A 23083-nucleotide genomic window follows, 5' to 3' on the forward strand; every position below is an offset into this window, starting at 1 on the left:
TTGGTACAAATAAGCATTTTGAAAAAATACTGCAAAATATTTTAGCCACCAAGCTAATAAGTTAAAGCTAGCTAGCTCAGATAGCTCCATATTAACACTGAATGGTCCATAGTTTGAATGTGGTAATTTGATCAGCAAAAACACAAATTAAAATTGGAATATGAACGATAGCAGAGAAATACCACTGAAAGAATTTTAACTTTATCTTGACACAAAGAGAAAATTAAGTACCTGTTATTTCAGTTAAAAATCAATCTGTTTTTTTGTCATTAGTAGCAATTATAAGTTCTGTAGAACAAACTAAACTGTAGCAGCAGTACAGTACAGTAACCTTGAAGTCAGCTGACAGACACCAGCTGTGGGAATTTATGAGAAAAATAAAACATCCTGACACAAGTTCAATAAGTGAATGCCTTTTTGCTGGCAGCAGAGTGACACAGTATTGACATCATCCCTTAATAGAACTCGCACCCAAACCCGTAAGGCTCAGAGTAATGGTCAGGAACACAAAACTATCATTATCTGTTGCCGAGGGTGCTTGGATCATCTGCGACTCCAAAGATGGATTCCTCAACAAAAACACTGAGATCAGCTTTTTACACAAACATCAAATAAGGATTACAGATTTACCCAAAGAGTCTTGAAACTGTGAAGATATCAGTTGACGTTCTCCACCGATTTAGCTCACATGGTATGAAACATGTTTCCCGGCATTGTTTAAATGTGGTTTTTTTTTTTGCTGAAAAAGCAGAAATATGAGTTGTTCAGTGTTACAGATTGACAAAAGGTCGCTAACAGAATTGTTCTCTTGGATGGTTAACAAAATGAAATTAACCCAATGTGATCAAATTCACTCCAGGTGTTGCTGAGATATTGCGTTCATGAGAATGTGACAGTTGTGAGGTCACAGTGACCTTGGCCCCTAGACTACCAAAATTTTAAGTTCATCCTTAAGTCCAAGTGGACGTTTGAAGATATTCCCTCCAGATGTTTCTAGTTATCTTCACAAGCATGAAACACGAATAAAAGCCTGAAAAGAGTTTTTTTATCCTATGATAAAAATGTGTGTGAAATTGTGTCAGAATGAGCCTTTAGATTCTTTAATTTTGGCCTAACTAGTTTGTTTTTTGACAGACCACAGTGACCTTTGACCTATGATCCACAAATGAAAACCAAACCAAAGTTTGTGCCCAATTTGTGGATATTTCTTCAAAAATTGGATTTACTCGAGGCCACAGTGACCTTGAACTTTGACCCCAGACAACCGAAATCTAATCAATTCATCCTTGAGTCCAAGCTGATTTGTGTGCCAAATTTGAAGGGATTCCCTCCAGCCGATAAAAAGATATCGTGTTAACAATAACAGTAGGTGTGTAAGTGTTGGACCATCATTTAGAGTGATAAAACACAATGTAATATTCATTTAGTCATCAGGTGAGCCTTAGGATTTTTTGTCAGCACCAAATGTTTGTGAAATAATTCCAGTTTTATCCAGGTTATGATGCATACTGTTGTCTGCAAACCTACTTTATGTACTGATATGTGGTCAGCACCTCTTTATATTAACTAGTGCCTTATTTACTGTTAAATCAATGCCTGTCTGTACGAATACTGTGTTTGTCATTAAGATAACTGGCAGCTGACAAAAGCAAAAACCTGAAAGTGTGGACTTAGCAATATGCTAATATCCTGAGTGATGCACATCTGAAACAGGAAGCGAACAGGAAGAAATCGAAACTCATTTACTACAATTAACAAATAATCAGGAAGTAATGCGCTTATCTGTTAACATTATGCTGCAGTTAGACTATAGACAACCTGCTGTGAAGTAAAAACTGTGACTTTGTGTAGAAACCAGCCTCCTGTACTCCTCACGCATCATTTCAGATTTCATACGCTCAATTGTCATGAAATCCAGCCAGAAGGATGAATCCAATCTGTAAATAAATGGTTCAAGTAACATTTTGGAGGGTTTATCTCTGAGAGTAGATGTTTCTGGTCAACTGAATCTGGACGACGGGTCTAGCATAGAACAGCAGCTCATCCGACCGTAGATTATAACAAGGGACAGGAAATCAATACTTTCAGGAACAGACAAGAGTGCAGGAAGTTCACTTGACAATTTCAGTGCATTTCACCACTGAAGAAAAGACATTCTTTTTAGTTTTTTTAAGGGTCATTTCAGCCAGGAAGTGTTGAATTCAGCATTTTGGACATGTGACAACAAATAAGCTATGAACCAGAACTGGAACCTTTCTTTGTATGACCTACTGTATGCCTTGTCACAAATCAGAGGCATGTTTCTTCTGATTCACTGAGTTTTATTTCATGTCCACATGAATTCCCCTCCAAGGAGCCACCCAGCATGCCAAAACAACTGTCTAAAGAAAAATATAACAACAATGATCTGGCATATCCACAGTGCTCTGAGAGAGTTCTGTTGCCAGTCTTAATCAGCATCAATAAAATTGCATAATTCTACAGAACAATTGCATCCATTTTTTTTTCATGCAGGCTGTGAAACATCAGCCAACTTAGGGATTTATAATGCAATTTTTAACATCAAACATTGTTGTCAATCTAGACTTTTGCATCCGTCCAATTGTCGGTCTGAACTTACAGCGAGCAGACGAATCAATACAGGGCATTACTTTGAAAAACATTAACATTATGGCCTCCTACATGCATCATTGCTGTTTATTCAAGCAGAAAATGGGCTCTCAAACCTCTGAGCAAGGTTCAGATAATTCCCTTCAGATTCCCTGGTTTTAGCGACGCCGTATATTTCACAAGCTATTCCCTCGTTGAAAATATAAGAAGTTCATGGCCATGATAATTCTCTGTCAAATTGCAGGAGGAAGACGGTGCAGGGAGGCAGGATCAGTGATGGAGCGCTCTGCCCTGAGAGGCACGGAGTGACTTGGAGTCATAAAGGGGAATCTCATTTTGCTGCCCCGTTTTCACAAGTGTCATTATCATACAGCTCTATGTCCTGGAGACTGGAAGCATCCGTGTCGTCTCCTGCGCTGCTCTCACTGTTCCTGAAGGCGATTCCTCCAATGAAGGGGTACACGCTTTCTGTGAACAGATCTCGGATATTATAATAAGGAAGTTCAGGGTCTTGTCTCACTGGTTTCGTGATACCCTGACCCTCCATGGCTTTGTTTCTCTGGTAGTACTTTGAGAACTTATTGAAGATGATGGTGATGGGTAGAGCCACCACTAATAGTCCACAGACGATACACAAAGTGGCCACTATCTTCCCCGGCAGCGTCACCGGGCAGGTGTCGCCGTAACCAACTGTGGTCATTGTGATCGTTGCCCACCACCAGCCTGAAGGGATGGTCCCCAATTCTGTGCTTTCCTCCTCCTTCTCTGCAAAGTAGATGAGGGCAGAAAAGATGGAAATCCCCACCGAGAGGAAGAGCAGGAGCAGACCCACCTCGTGGTAGCTGTGGCGGACGGTTGCACCCAACGCTCGCAGTCCAATGGAGTGTCGCGCCAGTTTGAGGATTCGGAGAACCCTCATGAGGCGCAGAACCTGCACCACCTTCCCCACGTTTTGTAAGTCCTCATTCTCCTCGGCGGCCTCCTCGTCAGCTGTTTCCAGAGCTAAGGTGGCGTAAAATGGCAAAATGGAGGCAACATCGATGATGTTCAAGGGGTTTCCAAGGAATTTTCTGCGGGAGGGCGCAACAATCAGCCTGATGATGAACTCGGTGGAGAAGCACGCAATGCAGATCACCTCAAGGATTGCGAGGACGGGATCCTCAATGGGTCTGTCATTGTCATCCAGTTGCTGGAACTCAGGCATGCTGTGGACGCACATGGCAATGATAGAGGTCAACACCACGCTGAGGGAGGCCACAGCTATGATCTTTGAAGCCGTCGAATGACCTGGATCCTCCAGTCTGAGCCAAATATAGCTCCTTAGTTCGCCACACCAGGCACCTTTGAACTTTTCCAGGTCTTTATCCAGAGCAGAGAGCTCCTCAAATGAAGAGTCCAAGCTCGGCTGCTGCTGGTCGTCGCTCCGGATGTCCCAGTCCCTGTCCTCGATGTACTCCTTCCTCTCGTGGTACCAGTTGTTGCAGCAGGAGCTCAGGTGCAACTCCTGGATGCCCCAGTACTCGATCTCCTGGCTGAAGGAGAAGACGCACAGCTCCTCCATCATGTGGATTTGTCCTGTGTAATAGAAATTAAGCACGCAGAGGAAAACCCGTGGATTCCTGTCAAAGTAGTACTCCTTCTCTGCCGGGCTGTAGTCATCACACAGCTCCAGGATCGCGGATTCGCTTTGGCAGCGCAGCAGACGAGCCAGGCGTGTGTGAGGGAAGCGGAGTAGCGTGTCCGGATCCACTTCGTGTCGTACACCTCCCACATTGAGGTGGACCTGGTCCTCCTCATTACCCCGCTGGTGGAGGAATTGCCCATATCCCATGGTCCTAATGATACACAGAGATATCAAAATGAGAAATAAAGTCTGTCATTTTTATAGATTTTTTTTTACAAAGAAATGTGCAACAACCGTTTTCAGCCTGGACTGTAATAGGTACATTTATTCGTAAAGATGAAGACACATTTGACTGCCTTGTTTGTAGAACACATTAGTCCTCTGAAGGAAGAAAAAATCAATACAGCACACACAGGAAATGGCTTGAGCTGGAGTGAGTGAAGAAGCGTGAGGTACTGTCACTTCTTGGGGGGCTCAAGTGCAGGATTATTAGCAGAGGAATCAAATTACAGAGCGGACTAGACTAACAGAGGAAATAAGAGGCAACAAGTTGAAACTGAAACCTTGCATTATTCCACGCAATTATTAAATAGTGTTTCCCAGCTTGTGCAGATGAATGTATTCTTTTGTATTTCCTTATATTTATTCTTCTAGAAATACAAAGCAATGCTCTTGTTTGCAACCGTACTCTGCAGACTTTTGCATGCTTTTATTTTTTGAATTTTGTTTTACACCAAACCCCATTTACAAATAAGTCAATTACTTTTAATGATGTAAAAGTAAAGCTGACACATACCTGTCTTTGGAGCCTTTCTTTCCATTAAAATAACTTTTATCCGGCTTGTTTAGTTTTCACATTGTGGCAACACCTCGCACACAGCAGGTCGGTGGAGGGAGGGAGTCCGGTGCTGCAGCTTCACGGACGGGACAAGAGGAGCTGGAGGCGGGACAGCGGAGCTCCGGCAGTTTGTTCCCTTTTACAGGGAGCAGGGAGGGGCGAGAGAGGAGGAGATGGGAGGGGGAGAGACTGCACAGATGTAGGAACACCCTGCGAGAAATTACTCTTATATTACAAGTCGTTTTTAATAGCGCTTTATAAATTATATTACGGCGATATCCCTGAAGGAAGCTGATTCTGTCGTTATACTTAATCTCTTCAATTTATTTAAAGTACTTTCTTTAAGTGAGGAGTGCAGCTGCAACGATTTAATGCATGTTTAATATTTAAAATGAAATTGCACTGGGTTTGTATATGTGTGAAAGTACTGCAAGTAAAGGCAGTCGACCACAGCTCGTCCGCGCGCTGGAGGGAAGTAAGTAAAATCACAGTGTGACATTTCAATCTGCGCGAGAGAGCCCTGCTGGCAGGCTAGCTGCCAAACAGGCAGTAACACTGCATTTGGCAGCAGAGGTGAAGTACAACATACCTTTAAAGCCCCTGTGAGGAGTTTTTTGATGGTTATGAAACAGACTGAAATTTATTCTGATTACTCTATATGACCTGCAAAAGCAAAACAGACCATCAGCGACAACATTGATTATTTCTATATGGTTATTTTTAATGCCTGAAACTGCTGGGGGGGGGGGGTAGGTGTCAGACCAAGAGATTAACTGTGTGCTGCCTTTGTTTACATTTTCCAATGCAAAAATTTAAAGACTGTTAAGGAAAGCAGGATGAGATGTTTTTGTTAAAAAACACCACTTAAGCATGTACAGGACAAAATCAGCAAAGAGATAAGAGGTACAGCTTTGTCCACAGGGGGCGCCAAAATCAACACCAACCAAAAAGCTTTAAAGTGGAGACAGATTTAAGAAAATAAACAGCTGTTGCTCTCAATCTATAATATTGCAATTTTGTTTCATCCATAATTTTTTTTACCTCAATAAAACCATCCTCAGTATCTCCCAGATATGTGGCTAATAGCATAAAACTAGCATACATCTTTGCAGGTTGTCTTTGTTCAACCCTAAAATTCATGTAGCTTTTTAAAATGTGTCTGTCTCATAATGATAAACGCATATTTGTTCACGTTTTCATCACAGGTATGTGTTAATAAAACGTGTGTGTTGCCATGCAGGGCTGAATTACCAAACAGGCAAAGCTAGCCAGTGACCCAAAGCAGGACCAAGACCAACAGCTTCTTTGTTTTGTTAATTTGGTGTGTTGCAAATTTGTTCCAAATGTTTTACATCTGCACTGCTCAAATACCATTTCAGGTGAAACAGGTCCTAAAGTTGTGATACTGTATTGTAGAGTACTCTTAGTTTAAGCTAGTTCAAGCTAGTTTAAGCTGTTTTTAAAGTGTAAAGAGCTGTACAGCATTTGGAAGTTAGAGGATGGAAATAAAAAATATTGACCAAGGAAAGTGTATTCATCTCATTTTTCAGGCTGTTCAGCTGAGAATCTGCTGCTTACTCTTTTTTTGAGTCATGTGATAATAACAGCAAGAACAACCCGTTTTGCACCCTTTTTTAATCCAGCTAAAGCCATGACATAAATATGTCTCATTCATTTCAGTGGTGACGTTGGAGATGTGGCTGCTGCGGTTGAGGGCAGGAGGGGCATTGTTATTGATCGCCATATGTTTTGTTTTCACGCTTTTAAAGCCTCCACTGACTCAAAGGAGGTTAGCTTTTACATCTCATTATATGATCAATTTTGTATGATGTCTATTCATTTTTTTTTTTTACCTTTTAAAGCCTTTTAAGCCAACTACAAAAAGTGCAATCAACATCTTAACATGCAAAGTCTCAGTTGAGGCCGGATTACAACACACTGCACAATTATCCCCATCAGGCTGTAATGTGATCCACCTGTGCGTGGGTTTATTTGTGAGCAGGAACCTCTCTCTACCAGACCAAAGGGTTGGCCTACAGAGTTTATCCCGACCACAAACTTCAAATAAAGCTGCACAATACAAGGGCCTCTGAGACTACCACTATTCCACCTTTTGAGTCATGGCTCGGATATTTGGACTGGGGTTGGTAGTTTAGTTTTTATTCCTCGCTTTGATTCAAAGTTTCAGATTGTTCTTGCCACTTTGAAAACGTTTCAATCTTTTTCAGGTGGTTCATTCTCCTGATTGCAATTATACACATAGAGGCACAAAAGAAGCCGTCTATAAGTAAGTTTTGGACACTTTATTCTCCCCTAACACAGTCTGGATGACAGCTTTACTTTTGCTGCTGACTAATATAAATGTTTAATCCCAGATATCCACTCACAATGCCTGGGGAACGTCATGCGTGTGGATGTGGGTCCACTTGGAGGAAATCTTCTAGAAGTTTCTGCTGTCATTAGTAAGCTGACGCTGCTTAATACAATGTTTCTTTCACTTTGTCTCACGTTTTTCTTCTAACTGCCCTCTTTCCCTCCTCAGATAACTCTGCCATCCTTCTTACATCTACTGTAGCCTCTCAGTGCGGCTTCAGTGTGAAGATAAACCAGCTGGGGAGCGCCATGATTTATGCCTCCCTTCAAAACTGTTTTGCTCAAAATGTGGTAACAAAACCGGAGATATAATTCTGTAGAGTGGCGCCAAATGTGCGTTTTAATGTGGTAATCATTTTGAGTCTTATTTCCTGATGTTTGCAGGACGATAAAGCATTCACAACAACATTAAACCTCCGTCTGCACGGGAACCGGATGGGTGAGGACGAGCTGTACCAGGTGGCAGAAACCTGCCACTACACTACCTGGGCCTCTAGAGAAATACTCTGCAACCGCAACTATATGGAGGCAAGTGAAGGCAGCAGGACCCTCAGGGGTCATGTTCAGTCTATATGATAAGTTGCTTTATGTCCCACATGAGCATCAAGGCTGGTACATTTGATGTCGCTGCAGAGGGATGGGGAGAGATTGATTGTCACTTATGGAGCAGCCTCATTTCTAGGTGTCCGTGAAGAGGGCAGCGCCTGACGATTATGTCCTGCCTGAACATCCCGTCCAAGAGGCTAATTCAAAGTATGGTGCTCCTCGACGAGACGCTGAGGTTTGATGAGCTTATTTGGTCCCTTTTTAATTTTCTAGAAACCTTTTTTTTTCTGTATTTAACTTGATGCTAATTTTCCCTTAAGAAACAACCCATAGACTCAGGCTTCAGAATCACAACACTCGTGTTCTTCACTCCTGAGGAGAGGGTCATGAAGGTGGCCGAGGCCCAGAGAAACGGCTATGGGATAGCAAACACTGCTACGAGGCTGCTCCTGCGAAGTCCAAAGACTTCACCTGAAACGTACACCCAGAGTGTAAGTGCACTGCAGTCACAGCATTTCAAACACCGACTTCCTCTCAGGCGGACTTTCTGGCTGAATTACTTGCAGTCCATTAGATAACTCACTACTTGCTTACACTTGCAGCCAGTAAACTATTGAGTTTAGATCAAATAATGTAATCAAACTGCCTTTTAAATGGATTACTCCGTCTGAAATCCACTTGGCACAGTTATACACATTGGGAGGCTACTCTTATTGTACTTGCATCCTCCATTTTGTTGAATTACACACATCCTTAGGAATGTAATGTTATTTTGCTTCAACAGTATGCACCGATACTCATTCATTAAAGCTTTGAATGTATAAAACAAACACTTGGACACAATGTTCTGTAACTTTAACCCCGCAGGTCGCAGGAGTGCCCATGACGGTGCTCAAAACCTCGACGGTATTTGAAAAGAAGTGGCTGGCGACTCAGATCGATGCAGAAGCGGCTTGTCCAATACTGGAGGGTAATTGGCATGTTAGCATAACAGAAGGCAGGATGGTAGCTAGCACTAAAGACGCACTTGTATTTGGTTTTTGTAAAGCAGGAGGGTGTTTGCAGTCAAAAATTATACTTGAGTATCTTTAAATTTTTCTCTCTTTAGACTGAATATTTTCAAATGTGACTGCTCTTAGGTCAACTCATTTCTCCTCTCGACCGTCTATCTTAGCAAATTAGCGCTTTTTTAAACGCAAGCTATATTTTATACCGATACAAGTCACAGAAAATGAAAGTTAAAGAAATAGTTTTACACTAATCATCTCTGCTTTCTTGCTGTGTAGAATGAAAGAATATTACTGATGTTCACAGTTAATATGAAGGTGGAGCTAGCAGCTAGTTCGTTTAGCTAATGGCAGAACACAGCTAGCTTGGCAACTTTGCTAAGATGTGGTATTGCCAGTAAACTCCCATTACAACCACAAATGTCTTCTTTACACTACAGATCTTTTGTAATTGTTTAACTATTGAGAGACAATCAGCAAACTAGCAGCTCTAAAGCTCCAATGAGAACATTTGTCACATTTCAAGCAGATCTAAGCTAGCTATACAAAGCTACATGACGCTAAGAAGCTTCAACCACAAGACATTAAGTCTTGGCAAGAAAGGAAGTTTTTTTGTTTTTTTTTCATATTCTAGATAACCAGTTAAAGGAAAAGATCAAATGTTTGAACTTTATATCTGTGTACATTTTCTAAAGAGGGATCTTCAATTTAAGTGTCTAAATTTCTGTTTGTTTTCCGTACAGGAAGCGTTTCTTTCACTCCAAATACGATCAGCTGGTTCCTGCCGCGGCACATTGACCCTCTGATTTCCTCGGGTCAGTTCCAGCTGTTGGAGGTGCACATGGGCGTCGATGGTCAGAGACTGGACGCTGCTGAGATGGCCGCCAGACGATACTCCCTGTCCGTCAATGACATACACATCATCGTGGAAATTCCTATTGGTGCTGCTGGTGGCTACTTTAAGGTTAGTGGCACTGAGATTAACTACTACAACTTATAGACTTAACGTATATAAATTAGGTTTTTATTGTTGCATGTATAAACTATGCCTCTCCCACAAGGTGACGAAACTGACTTAAAGAGTTATCATGCTGTCTTTAAAGGCTTTTGAGACATTTTGCATATTTAAGCATAATCTGAACCACCACTGGACTTTTCATCGTTTGTACTTTTATGATTTAATTTCTTCAAAATCATAAATTTGAGATGAGAGACTTGTAAAACCCAAATTAGAGACACATTTAACAACAGCCTGGTTACAAGATGTCCTTTGAGTAAACCTTTTACTGAGGAACTCGAGTGTTTTTTAGAGTCATGTCCAGGATGATCAGTACCTCACCTCTTACACCATCGAGCCGATGCTTGAGCTGCTCTGGACTGAAGACTCATCTCAGGAGGACACACGATACAGAGTCCACCTGCCCATCACAACACCGTTACTGTCTCAACCTCCGCAAGTTATCGACAGTGAGTCTTATTTTCATGCTTCTCTGTTGTTTAAAATTCATTACAAGCTGCTGTCATTCCTCTTTTTTTATTTTACCCCACAGACACCGTTCCCGAGGAGCAGGTCTTTAAAGTGCTGCTCGGGCCCTTCGGCTCTGATGTGGCACTAATGAACATTACCTTCCCCTCGGAGGTTCTTTCCGTGGCCGACTGCAAAGTCAGAGGCTTTAACGTCCTGGAGCACGCGTCCCCTAACAGCAGCTCTAAGGTCTTCACACTGGAGGTGCCTTTCACGGACCCGGTCGTACTACAAGCGGTAAACTCTACTCTAAACGTAGGAAATGAAATGCTATAGGTTTTTTATTTCTAATAACATCTGTGTATTTCCCTCCAGAGAGAAGTGGGGATAACTGCCTACTCTCTTCACATGACCTTTGGCCTGCTGGTCCTGCCGGAGTTCGCTCCGTTTTCTCACCCTGCTTATCTGGACGCTAATTTAGTAGACATAGGTGTGTACTTATGGATTTGATTTATGCTCCCAAGAGGGGTCAAAATAAGAATCGCACTGCAACCTAAGTGAATGATCAATGCTACTTTAATTTAACAAAGCTACATTTCTGTCAAGTTGCATTTAAAATGTTTTATTTCCCTCTACAGTTCCTCCCTCAATCTCCGGTGGCTGTGATTATCAAAACTTCTACGTCCTGGTGAAATACGGGACTCACGGCTTCAACTTTCAGACCGTAGTGGGAAATCAGATGTTGACCTCAAGCCTGGCTCAGCAGTACGGCTTCATGGAGAACGGAACGCACTTCAGTTTTGCGGTGCCGTTTTCTTCCCCGGATGTTGTGTTTGAGGTATAGTAAGAATTTGTTGACTGTGCAGGGGTTTCTCGGTGTAATTCCTATATTGTCCATATAATGTCTTGTGCTTTTTGTGTAAACCCATCAGGCTGTTCAGTCGTCGACCATCAGGAGCAGACTCAATATCGTTTTGAGGAACCCGGAAACAAACAACCATATCAAAGAATTCTCAATGGGCTGCAACTACCTCTCAACTCTGACCGGTTTGTTAGCGGGAAAAGTGTTTCTTTTTACTGTCTTGACAAAAACCTCAATGTATAATATCCTGTCGTGTCTTTCAGAGTGTTTTCCTAATGGAACCATGACGGCCTGGGCTGTAAAACTAGAGTCCGTTCCCAGTCTGAACCCGAGTCAGCTCAGGCTCAGAGACCCCGCCTGTGCTCCCTCCTACAGCGACGACCGCTACGCTTATTTTGTCTTCACTGCGAACTCCTGTGGGACAACCAGGAAGGTAGCTTATGTTTTTTTTTTTTTTTTCAATTCACCTCAGTGTTGACAGTCTGCATCTGGAAAATATCCATAAAATCTCTTTTCAGTTTTTGCCCAACATGATGCTGTATGAGAATGAGATCTCTCTGCCAGATGAACTTGAGATGAAAAGGGAATCAAAGACGGAGGAGCCGGAGTACGAGTGAGTGTCTTCAAACTTTAAGAAGAACCATCTATTGTTTCAGCTCTGTAACTGTTTTTAGTGATAGGGTCAAAAGGTTGCCTTAATTGATTTGTGTGATAGTAAACTCAGTATCTTCTGGATATTTGGTCACAAAACGATGTAATTTAAGATGTCTTCTTGGACTTTTCACAATTTGTTTCATTGTGTGACAATTTATTGATCAAAACCATTAATTTAGAAACGGTTCTGCAGATTAAGGATGACAAATGGTTAGTTGCTGCCCTTGATGGATAACCTGGGAGATCTGAAACTGAAATGTGTTTCAAAAGTCTTAATTCTCTCTAATGGAAGCTACACATGAAACCGAATCGGACATTATTTAAAGGGCCAATTCGCTGATTTTCAACCTCAGTCCTATCATGCTATTATGGGGAGCTAATGCCATTACGGTAGAGAAATAATGCAATTTCTCTCTGTGCCTTTTGAGGACGCTATCCGCTTCTCCAATGGGCCCTGGAAAACCTCTAGGCAGAGGCCAGGGAGGTTGCTGAACTGCACTTCCTCAATCTAGGACGCCTGCCTCCGATGTCATGTCTCAGTCAATATCGTCACGTTTGAAATGTAGACTGCAGACCTGAAGATTTTTTAGACGATCCATATATTCTTGTAGTATTTCGGATTCTGTACCGCTCTGAGCCGTTGCCTGCAGCGATCAATGTCCTTGATTGGAAAACATTAGTATTTCACTCAAGCGTCTCTCGCCAGGCCGTTCCTTTCAGAGGGAGGGGCGCAATGCACGCTGGGTGTTGTAGGAATGTAGAATGGGCGAAACCACAAGCTGTCTCCACAGCTATGGTGCCAATTTCAAATATTATCACTCCTATCGATTACAGAGAACACCAGCTTTGACTGACAGTAGCTTTTTCCCGGGGTGAACTGCTCCTTTAAGTAGACAGTTACAACATGACTTGTTCTCTGGCAGTATTACAGATGTGAGCGGAGGAGTACCTGCCAGAAGTAAATCGGAGCTTCATTGTCTTGTCAGAAACCATGTGGAAATGTCCTTTTCATTAACTCTACCACTGCACACTGACTAAGCTCTTGCTTTCTCTGCAGGTTAAAGGTTTCTTGTTACTATGACATCAACAAAACTCACGCGGTGGCCTTCCACGCCAGACCTCGCAGGAGTGAACCGTACGCTGAAAACGCTAAAGGCGAGCTACAAGTGGCGATGAGACTCGCTCTGGGTAAGAAGATCTGAATGCACTGTTTCCTGCAATCTACCTTAACCTTAAAATGGCTTCGTCTCTAAATAAGTAAACTGAACATGTTCTCTGTTTTGAAATCTGGAGGCAGTCTCTCACATTGATCCTAATCATGTGGGTTAAGTAATGGGACCTCTTGCATCAAGGTCATTGATGTTCTTTGTCCTCATCCTCCCACTTGGTCATTAAGATGATTAGTTTTAATGTACTTTCGATTATACACCTGAAAGTTCTCTGTGCGGGCTGTTCCTCCTGTCTCAATCAATAATAATAATTTAGGTCACCGTTTATTGTCTCTCTTCACTCAGACGACTCCTACAGCGAGTTCCACAAAGTGGAGGAGTATCCTGTAGCAAAGTACCTGCAGCAGCCGCTGTATTTCGAGGTGGAGCTGATGAAGTCGACAAACCCCAAAGTGTCTCTGGAGCTGGAGAACTGCTGGGCCACGCTGGACGAGGACAGGACGTCGCAACCGAGATGGAACCTCATCATTAACGGGTAAGGTACCAGTCATCCTTCATCCTGGCCTGCTGGGACAGTTTAGGTTTTTCCGGTTACATTTTGTAATTTTTTAAACCTTATCTTACTAGAGTTGTTGCCTGTTCTGTGTCACTGGGGCCGAGCTTCTTCTCCTAACAATATTTTCCTTTCAGCTGTGCAAACCCAGTGGACCCGCACCAGCTCGTCCTCCATCCTGTTTGGGCCGACGACAGAGTTCAGTTTCCTTCTCACGTCAAACGCTTCGAGCTCCAGATGTTCGCCTTCGCTGAAGATAAAGACAATCTGAGCAACCAGGTAAATTCCAAACCTTTTTTTTTTTTAATGCTTCAGATATGTAAAACTAAAGAATACAATCTTAATAAATCTGTGTTCATACCTTGTAGGTGTTTGTCCACTGTGATGTGGTGATCTGCGATGCCAGAAATCCTCTGGGCGGAGTTTGTACTGGACCGTGTTCAAACCAGGGAAATGGGATAAAAGGTGGGAAGTCCAGATAAATGGTTGGACTGCTATAAAATGTCTTTAAAGTGGCTAATGTATTTAATTTTTCTACATCTACAGGTCAAAGACGAGCCATATCAGAAGGTCAGAGTTTCCAACATGTCTCATCAGGACCAATAATTCTAAGTTAACAAAAACCTAATAAAGATTTTTAACAAGAATTCACCCTGGCTTTGTTTCCTTAAATATTATCCTGCAAGCTCTATTTGAAGACTCGACTCTCACAATGGCGCTTTGTGGTTTCTGTCATTTTTTTCAGTCTTGCTCTGTTGCATCAAGGGTTTAAGAAGACCCTTTTGTGTGCAAACTTTAACAAAGGATGGATCGGGTACACACAAACACAGCAGATGTTAGTCATAATTTAAAAGATGTACAAATATGCAATCTGAAATCATTCTAAATGCTGTAATTAGACTAACTTCCTGGCAAACATTATATTGTATGCAGAGCAAGTGTTCAATAAGTTCACACTGTAAGATAATCCTGCATCCTTTGTGTAGTTGGTTGCTTCCGGTAACACTGAGGGATAAAATGGAATCTGATTTAATATAGAAAAGTGTTACTTTTTTGGCACTCAAACACTACATTGTAGAACTTTCATTGTATAGATAAATATTCAACAAGCTTTGCATTAGTGTGAGAAACCAACCTGTTTCAGGTGTATGGAGTGCCAATTAACAGTTCCTTAAGAACTAATGGACTGAACAATAACTGACCAGGAGATTAACCCAGTTAAGTTCCACTTTTTTACTCTTTAAAAAAAAAACAATAAAACCCTTGAGTGAGAAATGAATCATTGTTAGACTGCATTAAACCTTGCTTGGTAAAATTACTTAATTTCAACATTTATAAAATGTATCAAGTAACTAACCTTGGTGTTAAAACACAATTTGGAAATAATGGATTCACTGCTTAAGATTAGCCTGCTGATAGAACACCCTGGCATTACACCTGAACAGTGCTCAAGCATTATGTGAAATCACTTTAAAAGAAATGCCTCTACTGCGTTTCACAAAATACTCAAATAGGAAACATTAGTCCGAGTCATATTTAAGACAAGATGTACAAAATGCTGCAGCACGTGTGCTGACAAGAACTAGGAAGAGAGAGCACATCTCTCCTGTATTAGCCTCTCTGCACTGGCTTCCTGTAAAATCTAGAATAGAATTTAAAATCCTTCTTCTTACTTACAAAGCTCTTAATGGTCAGGCACCATCATATCTTAAAGAGCTCATAGTGCCATATTACCCCTCTAGAACATTGCGCTCCCAGGATGCAGGCCTGCTTGTGGTACCTAAAGTCTATCAGAGTAGTGTGGGAGGTAGAGCCTTCAATTACCAGGCCCCCCTCCCCTGGAACAATCTACCAGTCAAGGTCCGGGAGGCAGACACCCTCTCTTCTTTTAAGAGTAGACTTAAAACTTTCCTCTTTGACAAAGCTTATAGTTAGGGCTGGCTCAGGCTTGGACTAGCCCATAGTTACGCTGCTATAGGTTTAGACTGCCGGGGGATCTGACACACCAAGCTCCTCTGTCTCTCTGTCTCTCTGTGTCTGTCTGTCTCTCTGTCTGTCTGTCTGTCTGTCTGTATGTCTGTCTGTCTGTCTGTCTGTCTCTCTCTCTCTCTCTCTCTCTGCCATATTAATGCAGCTCATTAACTGCATCTTCTGGTCCCATTAACATTACTAACCACATATCTTTCCGGGAGTTCTTGTGCTCCCTTGTCTTGAAGGTTCCTGAGGATCATTGCTGCAGAGGACCTGCTCGACTGCAACAACTACTAGTCTATCACTATTATTGGCATTGTAACCATAAGTATGTGTCTGTTGTTCATGTAACAAGAACATATGTTGTTGTTGCTCTCTTTGCCCGTCTCTATCCTGCATCTCCTTCTATCCCATGTTAGTTTCATCCAGTCGAGGCAGATGGCTGTTCAACATGAGTCTGGTTCTGCTCGAGGTTTCTGCCTGTTAAAAGGAAGTTTTTCCTACTGTGCTACTCATGGTGATTCATGTTGGGCCTCTTTAAATAACATAACAAAGAGTCGGTCTAGACCAGGGGTCCGTTTCACAAAGAAGGTTCAACAAACTCTGAGTCTAACCCTGAACTCTGAGTTGATCTACTCTGAGATAGGAAACTGAGTTTTCGGTTCCAGAACAGCTGATCAGAGTTAGTTCAATCAACTCTGAGTAGGTTCAGCCGGAGTTAAGTGCGTGCACGCTGACTGTAAAAAGCCAGTATGAATGAAGCCCCGACACCACGATTCACCATGGCAACGGTACACAAAAAGAGGTCCTCCTACGTCACACCAGTGGAGCTCGAAATCCTCATGTGGACGTTCAGCGAATACGAGCATGTTTTTAGAAAAATAAAGTAACACGGCTGCAGCTGCAAAAGAGAGAGAAGCGGCGTGGGAAGAAACTGCTGCTCAAGTAAATCTGCAAGTTTGAACTGGTCTATTTAATACTTAATCACGACCAGAAGCTAAAATGTATATTAATTTAGGAGCAATAATGTGCATTAGCTTTATCCTTAACATGATGCTGACTTCACATACATTATAATTCATGTTGATTAAACTGAATGTGTTGGTTTAAAAAAAGAAAATCCAATAACTTAAGGTGTCTTTTTTGAGTGCTCTCAGCAGTGGTGGTGGAAAATCTAAAAATGACTGACACAGATTTGTCTTTTGATTTTTTTTATCATAATTATAAAAGACTTTTGCAAAGGGGTCAGAGCAGCACAGAGATGCAAGGTTTTTTTAATTCGGTTACCGCTCAAACACACGCGTGAGACGGGCTGAACGAATGAGGAGGTCGAATGAGGGTTTTATATTCTAGAGGGAGGAGACAGAGCGAAACTCTGAGTGTCCTGAAGAAAAACTGCTCGCGACCAGGTTAGGTTCACAGACTCAGTTACCATAGTAACCAACTCAGAGTTAAAGTTACCTCCCTTTCTAAAACGGCAAACCTGAGGTTTCCCTCATTTCAGGGTTAACAAACTCTGGGTTTTCACTAAACCCGCTTTGTGAAACGGACCCCTGCTCTTTTTGTGAAGTGTCTCGAGATAACTCTGGTTATGATTTGGCGCTATACAAATAAGATTTGACAAGAGATGGATCTTTAAAGCTTCTTTGAGGAGTTTAGCTGCTTATACAATCGACTTAAAAATACTGATGCGTCTATGTGAGCTAGAAGAGCAAACAAGACCGTCAGTGACAAGATTGATTATATCTAGTTTTTTTTAAATGCCTGTAACCACTGCCAGGGGGTAAGTGCCAGGCAAGGCTGTTAACTTCATGCTGCCACATCAGCCCGTCCTATATTTACAACTGCAAAGATTGACAAGTTAGTGTTCAACTGTTCAAGGAAAGCAGGAGATTTGTTACAACACATGTACGGGACAAGATCAGCACTTTGTCCACAGGGGGCAGTAAAATCAACACAACCGAAAAGTTTCTCATAGAAGCTTTAACAAAAAAGACAACAGGTTAGAATAGGTAAGAAAACTGTTTTATTCAGAGATTAGACTGGTTCAATAGAACAATGGGTCCAGAAGAGATCTGTGTTTGGTGAGTGGAGTCTGTACTTCTTTGTTCTGAAACAAGATAAGTAAAGATCAACTGCACATATAAAGTTTGATTTAGATACTTATTTAGTCCATACTAGAGAAAACGTACCCCTTTTTACTCCTCCTTTTATCCCTTGATGTCTGGAGTTACTTGTGCTAGTTTGTGAACACTGTCCTCTGCAGTAACCGTCCGCCCGGCTGTTTGTGTCACAAATCACTGCATCACAGTGCACATAAATCTGTGGACAGACAGAGGATTTATTATGGGTGGATGCAGCTGGCCGATAGATGCCTCATTTGGAGACCGTATTACCTCGTCTTTCAGAACCTCTTCATCTTTAGTGAAGGTGAACATCTTAATGGAGAAGCGTTTGACGTGTGATGGCACTGTAACCCTGGCGTCGCTCACAACGGGGTGGAAGAGGGTCACGTAGCCGTCATCATGGTTTTCACAGCTACAGAAGGAACACATGAGGATTAAAGACATGAAATTAGGATTCTTTGCAGTCATAAGATGGTCTAAAAATACAAAAGTCAGACATTTCTAGCTAGTAAAAGACAGAATTTAGAGATGATTAATGTAATAAAAGGGAGGTTTTTAATAGACTGTATGTTGCCTGTCCACAATGATGTCCCAGCTGGGCACAGACATCCTGTCTTCATGAAGGGTCGCCCAACAGTTCTCCAGGATGAGCTCCAACTGTGCGTCAGCCGATTGCATCAGCTCCACCTCGAAATACAGAGGCTGCCTGAGATACCTGACCACCGGATAATCTTCTGCGTGGTAGAAGTGGTCGTAGGATGAATCTGGAGGAGAGTCCCATTAGAGAAAGACTTTGACCACACACACACAGTAAGAGTGTTAAAGCTTTTTGTATGCAGCAACAAGATAAGCGATGTCCTTTAATAAATGTCCACCTTACCCTGGGATAGCCTCATTTGCACCATCAGCTGTCCTGAGCCGATCTCTGCTGCTGGGTCGCGGGTTCTAGGTTTGTAGCTGAACGCAACGCTCTGTGTCTCATTGACCACATAGTAGCATGAAATGGTTTGCCTTAAGATACAAGAACAAGGTGGTTAACCTTAACGTCAGATGGTACATCAGGGTAAAAGAGTGGATGAGACTCCGTACTTGTAATCGGGATCAATTGGCGATGTGTAGGCTACGCCTTTGTTGTAGTTGGGTTTGTTGTTGTAATACAGGCCGATCTCATTTTCATACAGCATGTAGTTGTCAAAGAACTAATTAAAGATAAAAAAAAGGTGCCATTAAAACATGCAACAAGGCACTTTTTCTAGAATTAATCAGATATTGAACTTACCATTCTTGTGGTCCCACAGGAATCGACGCTGAATGAGAAATGCGCAAAGCGCTCGTCGCTGAACACCGGCGTGCACGACTGGTCCCTCAGAGTCAGCCAGCTGGGGATAAGATTGGGCACCGATTCCACCTTCACGGCTAGAGCGGTCATTGTTCCATTGGGGTAGCACTCTGGAGGTAGAAGAGAGAATGGATTAAGAAAATGTCCTGTTATCCAAACAGAACACACTAGAACAACATCTTACTGGTGGTTATTAAGGGGAAGTTGCAGGCCAGGTAGAGGTCAGCCAGCACCCAGTTGTTTTTGGGATCGAACAGAAGCAGGTCGAGTCTGGCTCTGACTGAACTTGAAGTCAGCAGCTGCAAGAGAGAAAATGAAGTCAAGCAGTGCAGATAATGTTCGGTGAGATTTTACAGGTTATCGTCATACCTCATATGCTACCTCCTTGGCGTTGTATGGCACCGTGAGGCTGTAGTGCGTGCTGTTCTCCCTAAAGTGGTAGCTCTCAGCTAGCTCATGTGTTAGCTGCTGAGGACCGACCATGGTGTCAAAGTTGTTGCCCTGATTGCCGTATTTCACTCTGATGTAAAACAGGTTCTCACCACAGGTGCCAGTGACAGTAGGTAGCACTAAATGCAGAGGAAGAGGCTTTTTTACCACATGTCTTGAAGTGGGGTTAACTGGATAGCAGTCATGATTAACAAGAGTCAAAAGAACCACATATGACCTCACCGACATCCTGTAGAGACGCCTGAACGTCCACTGGGTGGGCGAATGGAGTTTCCTCAGGCAGAACAACAAAGCCAAAGATGACAGGGAGGAAGTAGACCGTCACTAGGGGTTCAGGATTCTGCAGATAAAGAGCGCAACCATGTCACTAAAACATGCTAAAAAGCAGGCCAAAACACCAGCTATAGTAGGATATAGTGATTGTTTGCATACATGTTTCAGGACAACGCCAGCTTTAAAGGGCACTTTCAGAGAGAAGCTCTTGGTTCCATTGGGGTAGCTGTGCTCCTGGATAGTGTAGCCTAGGGCATTGCTTTCCTCCACAGAGAGAACGCCGGTGGAATAGGTGACGTTCTTCAGCTCCACATCATGGAGGAAAGTCCCAACATGAACAAGGAACACCCGGTCCTCTGGGACAGTATCTAAACAGGAGAAAATGGAAGGTTAACCAGTTCCTCGAGCTTGAATATGTAAACATCCAGGAAATAGGACTCACTGTCTTGGAAGTGTGGAGGTCGAGGCATTAGAGGGCTGGTAATGGGGAACAAAACCTTGTATCTGGTATCGTCTTGGGTGTTGTCGGCCCTCCACAGCACCTCCAGCATGGGCTCCACAGTGTACGTGATGTGGTACTGGTAATCTGGGGCATGGCTCTGCAATTATTCATGCCGTTTCAATAAAACATGCAAATGCACCAGTGACCAGAAGTCTTGCATTTCAAATCTAGAGACTTCCAACCTTGTAGTAACCGTCAGGAGAGCCCACGGGAATCTCGATGACGATGTGGAAGTCTGTGGTGGAAAGCGTGTACCCCTGTGTGGCCATCTGAGATTTATCCAGCCGCTGCCCGTTGATGCCCATGTGCATTTCTATGACTTTGAAGCCGCCGTCTATCAGAGGCGTCACACGGCGAGGCACGTGCCAAGAGATTACATCCTCGGTGAAGAGGACGCCACCTGTTAGAGAAGTAACTGTTGATTCAACTGTTCAGCTTACAAAGCATACTGCAAAATCCGGGTTGCTTTAGACTCACCTGTGGGACAAGCCGCCGCCAAGTTCAGCACATTCATACCATTAGGTGCCGTGTAGTAAGCACTCGCCCTAAAAACTTCCATGGGGACTCCAGCCACCTAAAAGAGAGGATTTAAAGTCATATACAAGAAGCAGAAAAAAAAATTAAATAAAGACCGGATTTGTTTTGCTTACATCCTCTGAGTAGGTCTCAGCTGTGTTGTACGGGCTTCGCATAACCAGACGGTTCGAGGTCGTCATGGCGCCATAACCAGCTTGTTCAGCCTCCCTCAGCACCATGGACACTGGCTCTGGAGTGTAAAACGTCATCTTCCAGATACCATGAGCTGCACCAGAAGCCTACAGGGAAGACAAGAAAATAATCCCTCTCATTTCTACTTAAAGGATGCCAAATGGTGCAAAAAGGACGTGTAATGAAATTGTTACTTCAGGAATGGCGTTGGTCTTTGAGTTGTCTTCCTGAGCCTGCCCCTTAGCTTCAGCCTGTGTCTCAGGTGTAGCCATGTAGTTTGACACCTGAAAACAGGAAATGCCTTATAATCTGTTACACATTAGATAGTAAGAAGCATGAATGTAGAGTGACCTACTTCCATGTAGTTTCTGTCGCAGAGAATCTCTCGAGAGGCCCACCGAGTGTAGCTGCAGGTCTCTGTCACATCATGACTGAGGACATCAGATGGACTGTGGCTGTGCATTCGGAGCCTCAGGCCCACATTGAATGTTGTATCTTCCTATAGATTACAGAAGAGGAAATTCATTGGGACATGATTTTTAAAGATTAAACAAAGCCGATTGCGTTTATGCTTGTGCGTTTTTTCTTGGATTTAGTACAAAACCAATAAATTAGACTATTTGGACATTAAGGATTTAAAAAGGTATAATAAGTAGGATTTTTCCTTGCATTTTGTCAACCAGACATTAAAACTGGGCCCCTCCTCCTGGGCTCTTCTTCACCAGAAGTTCGCTCTCACGTGAGAGAACATGCCCACCCTGCCGAGCTAACGCCAACAGCACCACGGTTACCTTTGTGTTAGCATGCTAACCGCCGGTTAGCTTGTCCTACCCGGTTTAAGGTACCTACCTGTCCAACAGAAAGAAGGCCAACTCTGCATCACTCTCTCCATGTTCGCCGCTCTGAGTGGGGCCCAGTTGCTAATTTGAACCGCTCCCACACTCACCTATATGCTGCGATTGGCTCAGGGAACCACAACAGCGCCCCTCCTGAAAACGTCCCGTGCAAAGCAACAGAATAGATGCAGAGGGAAGGGTCTCACAAGGGTCTGCACACACACGTATAGAGGCCCATAAGTGATGATTTATATTTGTAAAAGTCAATATTTTATTTTTCTAGGAAAATCCTACTTATTCTACCTTTAAGAAGAATGTGTGGACTAAATGCATCTTCAAATATACCTGTGAACAGGGGGAGGGCAAAATGCAAAGTAAACACTGATTGAAGGTTTGGTCTTAAGTCTTCTGGCAACTGAGGGCTCTAAACTGTCTGCACAGTGCATGCAGTCTCGCAGAAATAATTTAGGAGATATACGAGCTATATAAAGTGTTTCATGACGGGAAAGCTACAGTAAAAATCCAGGAGATAACGTTAGCTTGGCATACTTTGTTGTCCACATAGCAGGCCATCAGAGACGTGTAGATCCTGGTGTTACCCCAAGGGTCAGACTCCATGCTGTATCCACACTGAGCAGCGAGGCTGGGGGTTAACACGATTTGCTGGGTGCCATCTGGAAGGGTAAAGAAAAGAACATGACAGGGATTGCTTCCTCCAGTGACAAACCAATCTGTTCATTGTGAACAGATTTTACACTCACTGAGGGCTTCCACCTCGAGCTGGTTCCCCACTGCTAGAGCCTTGTCCAACGACAGCCTCATCAGATTCCCCGCACAGTCTGCTCTTAAACCACTTCCTGTTAACAGAAAAGGCTTTTGAGGAAGTAAACTTGACTTAAGAGGATGTAGAAGTGATTTTATGTGAGTGAAGGCTTACTTGACTGCGAATTTTGTTTCGCATTTGGCCTTGCTTGACCCAAGATGATAACTGCAGCCATCAAGTTCCATAACAAACTTTAACAAATACAGACAACATTTAGAAACATAAAAAAAAAATGCAGCTAACAGTCATTTAGATGAAAAAAGAAAGTTTACTTACATGTTCTCGAGCCTCCACATGTTGCAGTCTTCACGCAGCCAAACAAACTACAGGAATCCAATCACTGTCAGAACTTGG

The 23083-nt window shown here is 42.8% G+C and overlaps 3 protein-coding genes across 3 annotated transcripts; 1 reads left to right on the top strand and 2 right to left on the bottom strand.

Moving 5' to 3' along the window:
* Positions 1-2941: 2941 nt before the first annotated feature.
* Positions 2942-4441, bottom strand: LOC138585202 (potassium voltage-gated channel subfamily S member 3-like). Its single transcript, XM_069657489.1, has one exon. The coding sequence runs from the start codon at positions 4439-4441 to the stop codon at positions 2942-2944; it is 1500 nt and encodes a 499-aa protein (XP_069513590.1).
* A 2751-nt stretch (positions 4442-7192) lies between these two features.
* On the top strand, positions 7193-14318 carry LOC138585281 (uncharacterized). Its single transcript, XM_069657567.1, has 21 exons — positions 7193-7215; positions 7301-7359; positions 7448-7534; positions 7615-7736; positions 7830-7973; positions 8128-8226; positions 8312-8482; positions 8859-8961; positions 9742-9962; positions 10309-10465; positions 10549-10760; positions 10839-10953; positions 11102-11301; positions 11396-11510; positions 11589-11758; positions 11844-11938; positions 13037-13167; positions 13494-13683; positions 13839-13980; positions 14070-14166; positions 14248-14318. Exons 1-21 carry the CDS (start codon positions 7193-7195, stop codon positions 14316-14318), a joined length of 2724 nt encoding a protein of 907 aa, XP_069513668.1.
* A 3384-nt stretch (positions 14319-17702) lies between these two features.
* Positions 17703-23025, bottom strand: LOC138584655 (uncharacterized). Its single transcript, XM_069656943.1, has 21 exons — positions 23006-23025; positions 22844-22920; positions 22668-22763; positions 22456-22580; positions 21426-21569; positions 21265-21354; positions 21013-21177; positions 20840-20936; positions 20545-20762; positions 20303-20459; positions 20020-20228; positions 19810-19927; positions 19507-19706; positions 19322-19436; positions 19078-19247; positions 18888-18997; positions 18679-18809; positions 18373-18562; positions 18069-18210; positions 17865-17994; positions 17703-17782 (listed from the first exon to the last, which is right to left on the bottom strand). The coding sequence occupies exons 1-21, from the start codon at positions 23023-23025 to the stop codon at positions 17703-17705; spliced, it is 2784 nt and encodes a 927-aa protein (XP_069513044.1).
* Positions 23026-23083: the final 58 nt, after the last annotated feature.

The sequence above is a fragment of the Semicossyphus pulcher genome, unplaced genomic scaffold (assembly GCF_022749685.1).
Source record: "Semicossyphus pulcher isolate SPU_LCO1_2020_fin unplaced genomic scaffold, fSemPul1.0.p SCAF_11, whole genome shotgun sequence".
NCBI classification, from domain to species: Eukaryota; Metazoa; Chordata; class Actinopteri; order Labriformes; family Labridae; genus Semicossyphus; species Semicossyphus pulcher.

What these genes read in the sequence shown, in the direction of transcription:
- LOC138585202 (XM_069657489.1), bottom strand. Translation starts at nt 4,441, where the DNA reads ATGGGATATGGGCAATTCCTCCACCAGCGGGGTAATGAGGAGGACCAG.
- LOC138585281 (XM_069657567.1), top strand. Translation starts at nt 7,193, where the DNA reads ATGGCTCGGATATTTGGACTGGG. An exon ending in GGCTTGTCCAATACTGGAGG is followed by an intron (nt 8,962 to 9,741) that starts GTAATTGGCATG and finishes TTTTCCGTACAG; the next exon opens with GAAGCGTTTCTTTCACTCCA. An exon ending in CCAGGGAAATGGGATAAAAG is followed by an intron (nt 14,167 to 14,247) that starts GTGGGAAGTCCA and finishes CTACATCTACAG; the next exon opens with GTCAAAGACGAGCCATATCA.
- LOC138584655 (XM_069656943.1), bottom strand. Translation starts at nt 23,025, where the DNA reads ATGTGGAGGCTCGAGAACAT. An exon ending in CCTGCTATGTGGACAACAAA is followed by an intron (nt 21,570 to 22,455) that starts GTATGCCAAGCT and finishes TGTAATCTATAG; the next exon opens with GAAGATACAACATTCAATGT. An exon ending in CCTGTGGGACCACAAGAATG is followed by an intron (nt 18,998 to 19,077) that starts GTAAGTTCAATA and finishes ATCTTTAATTAG; the next exon opens with TTCTTTGACAACTACATGCT.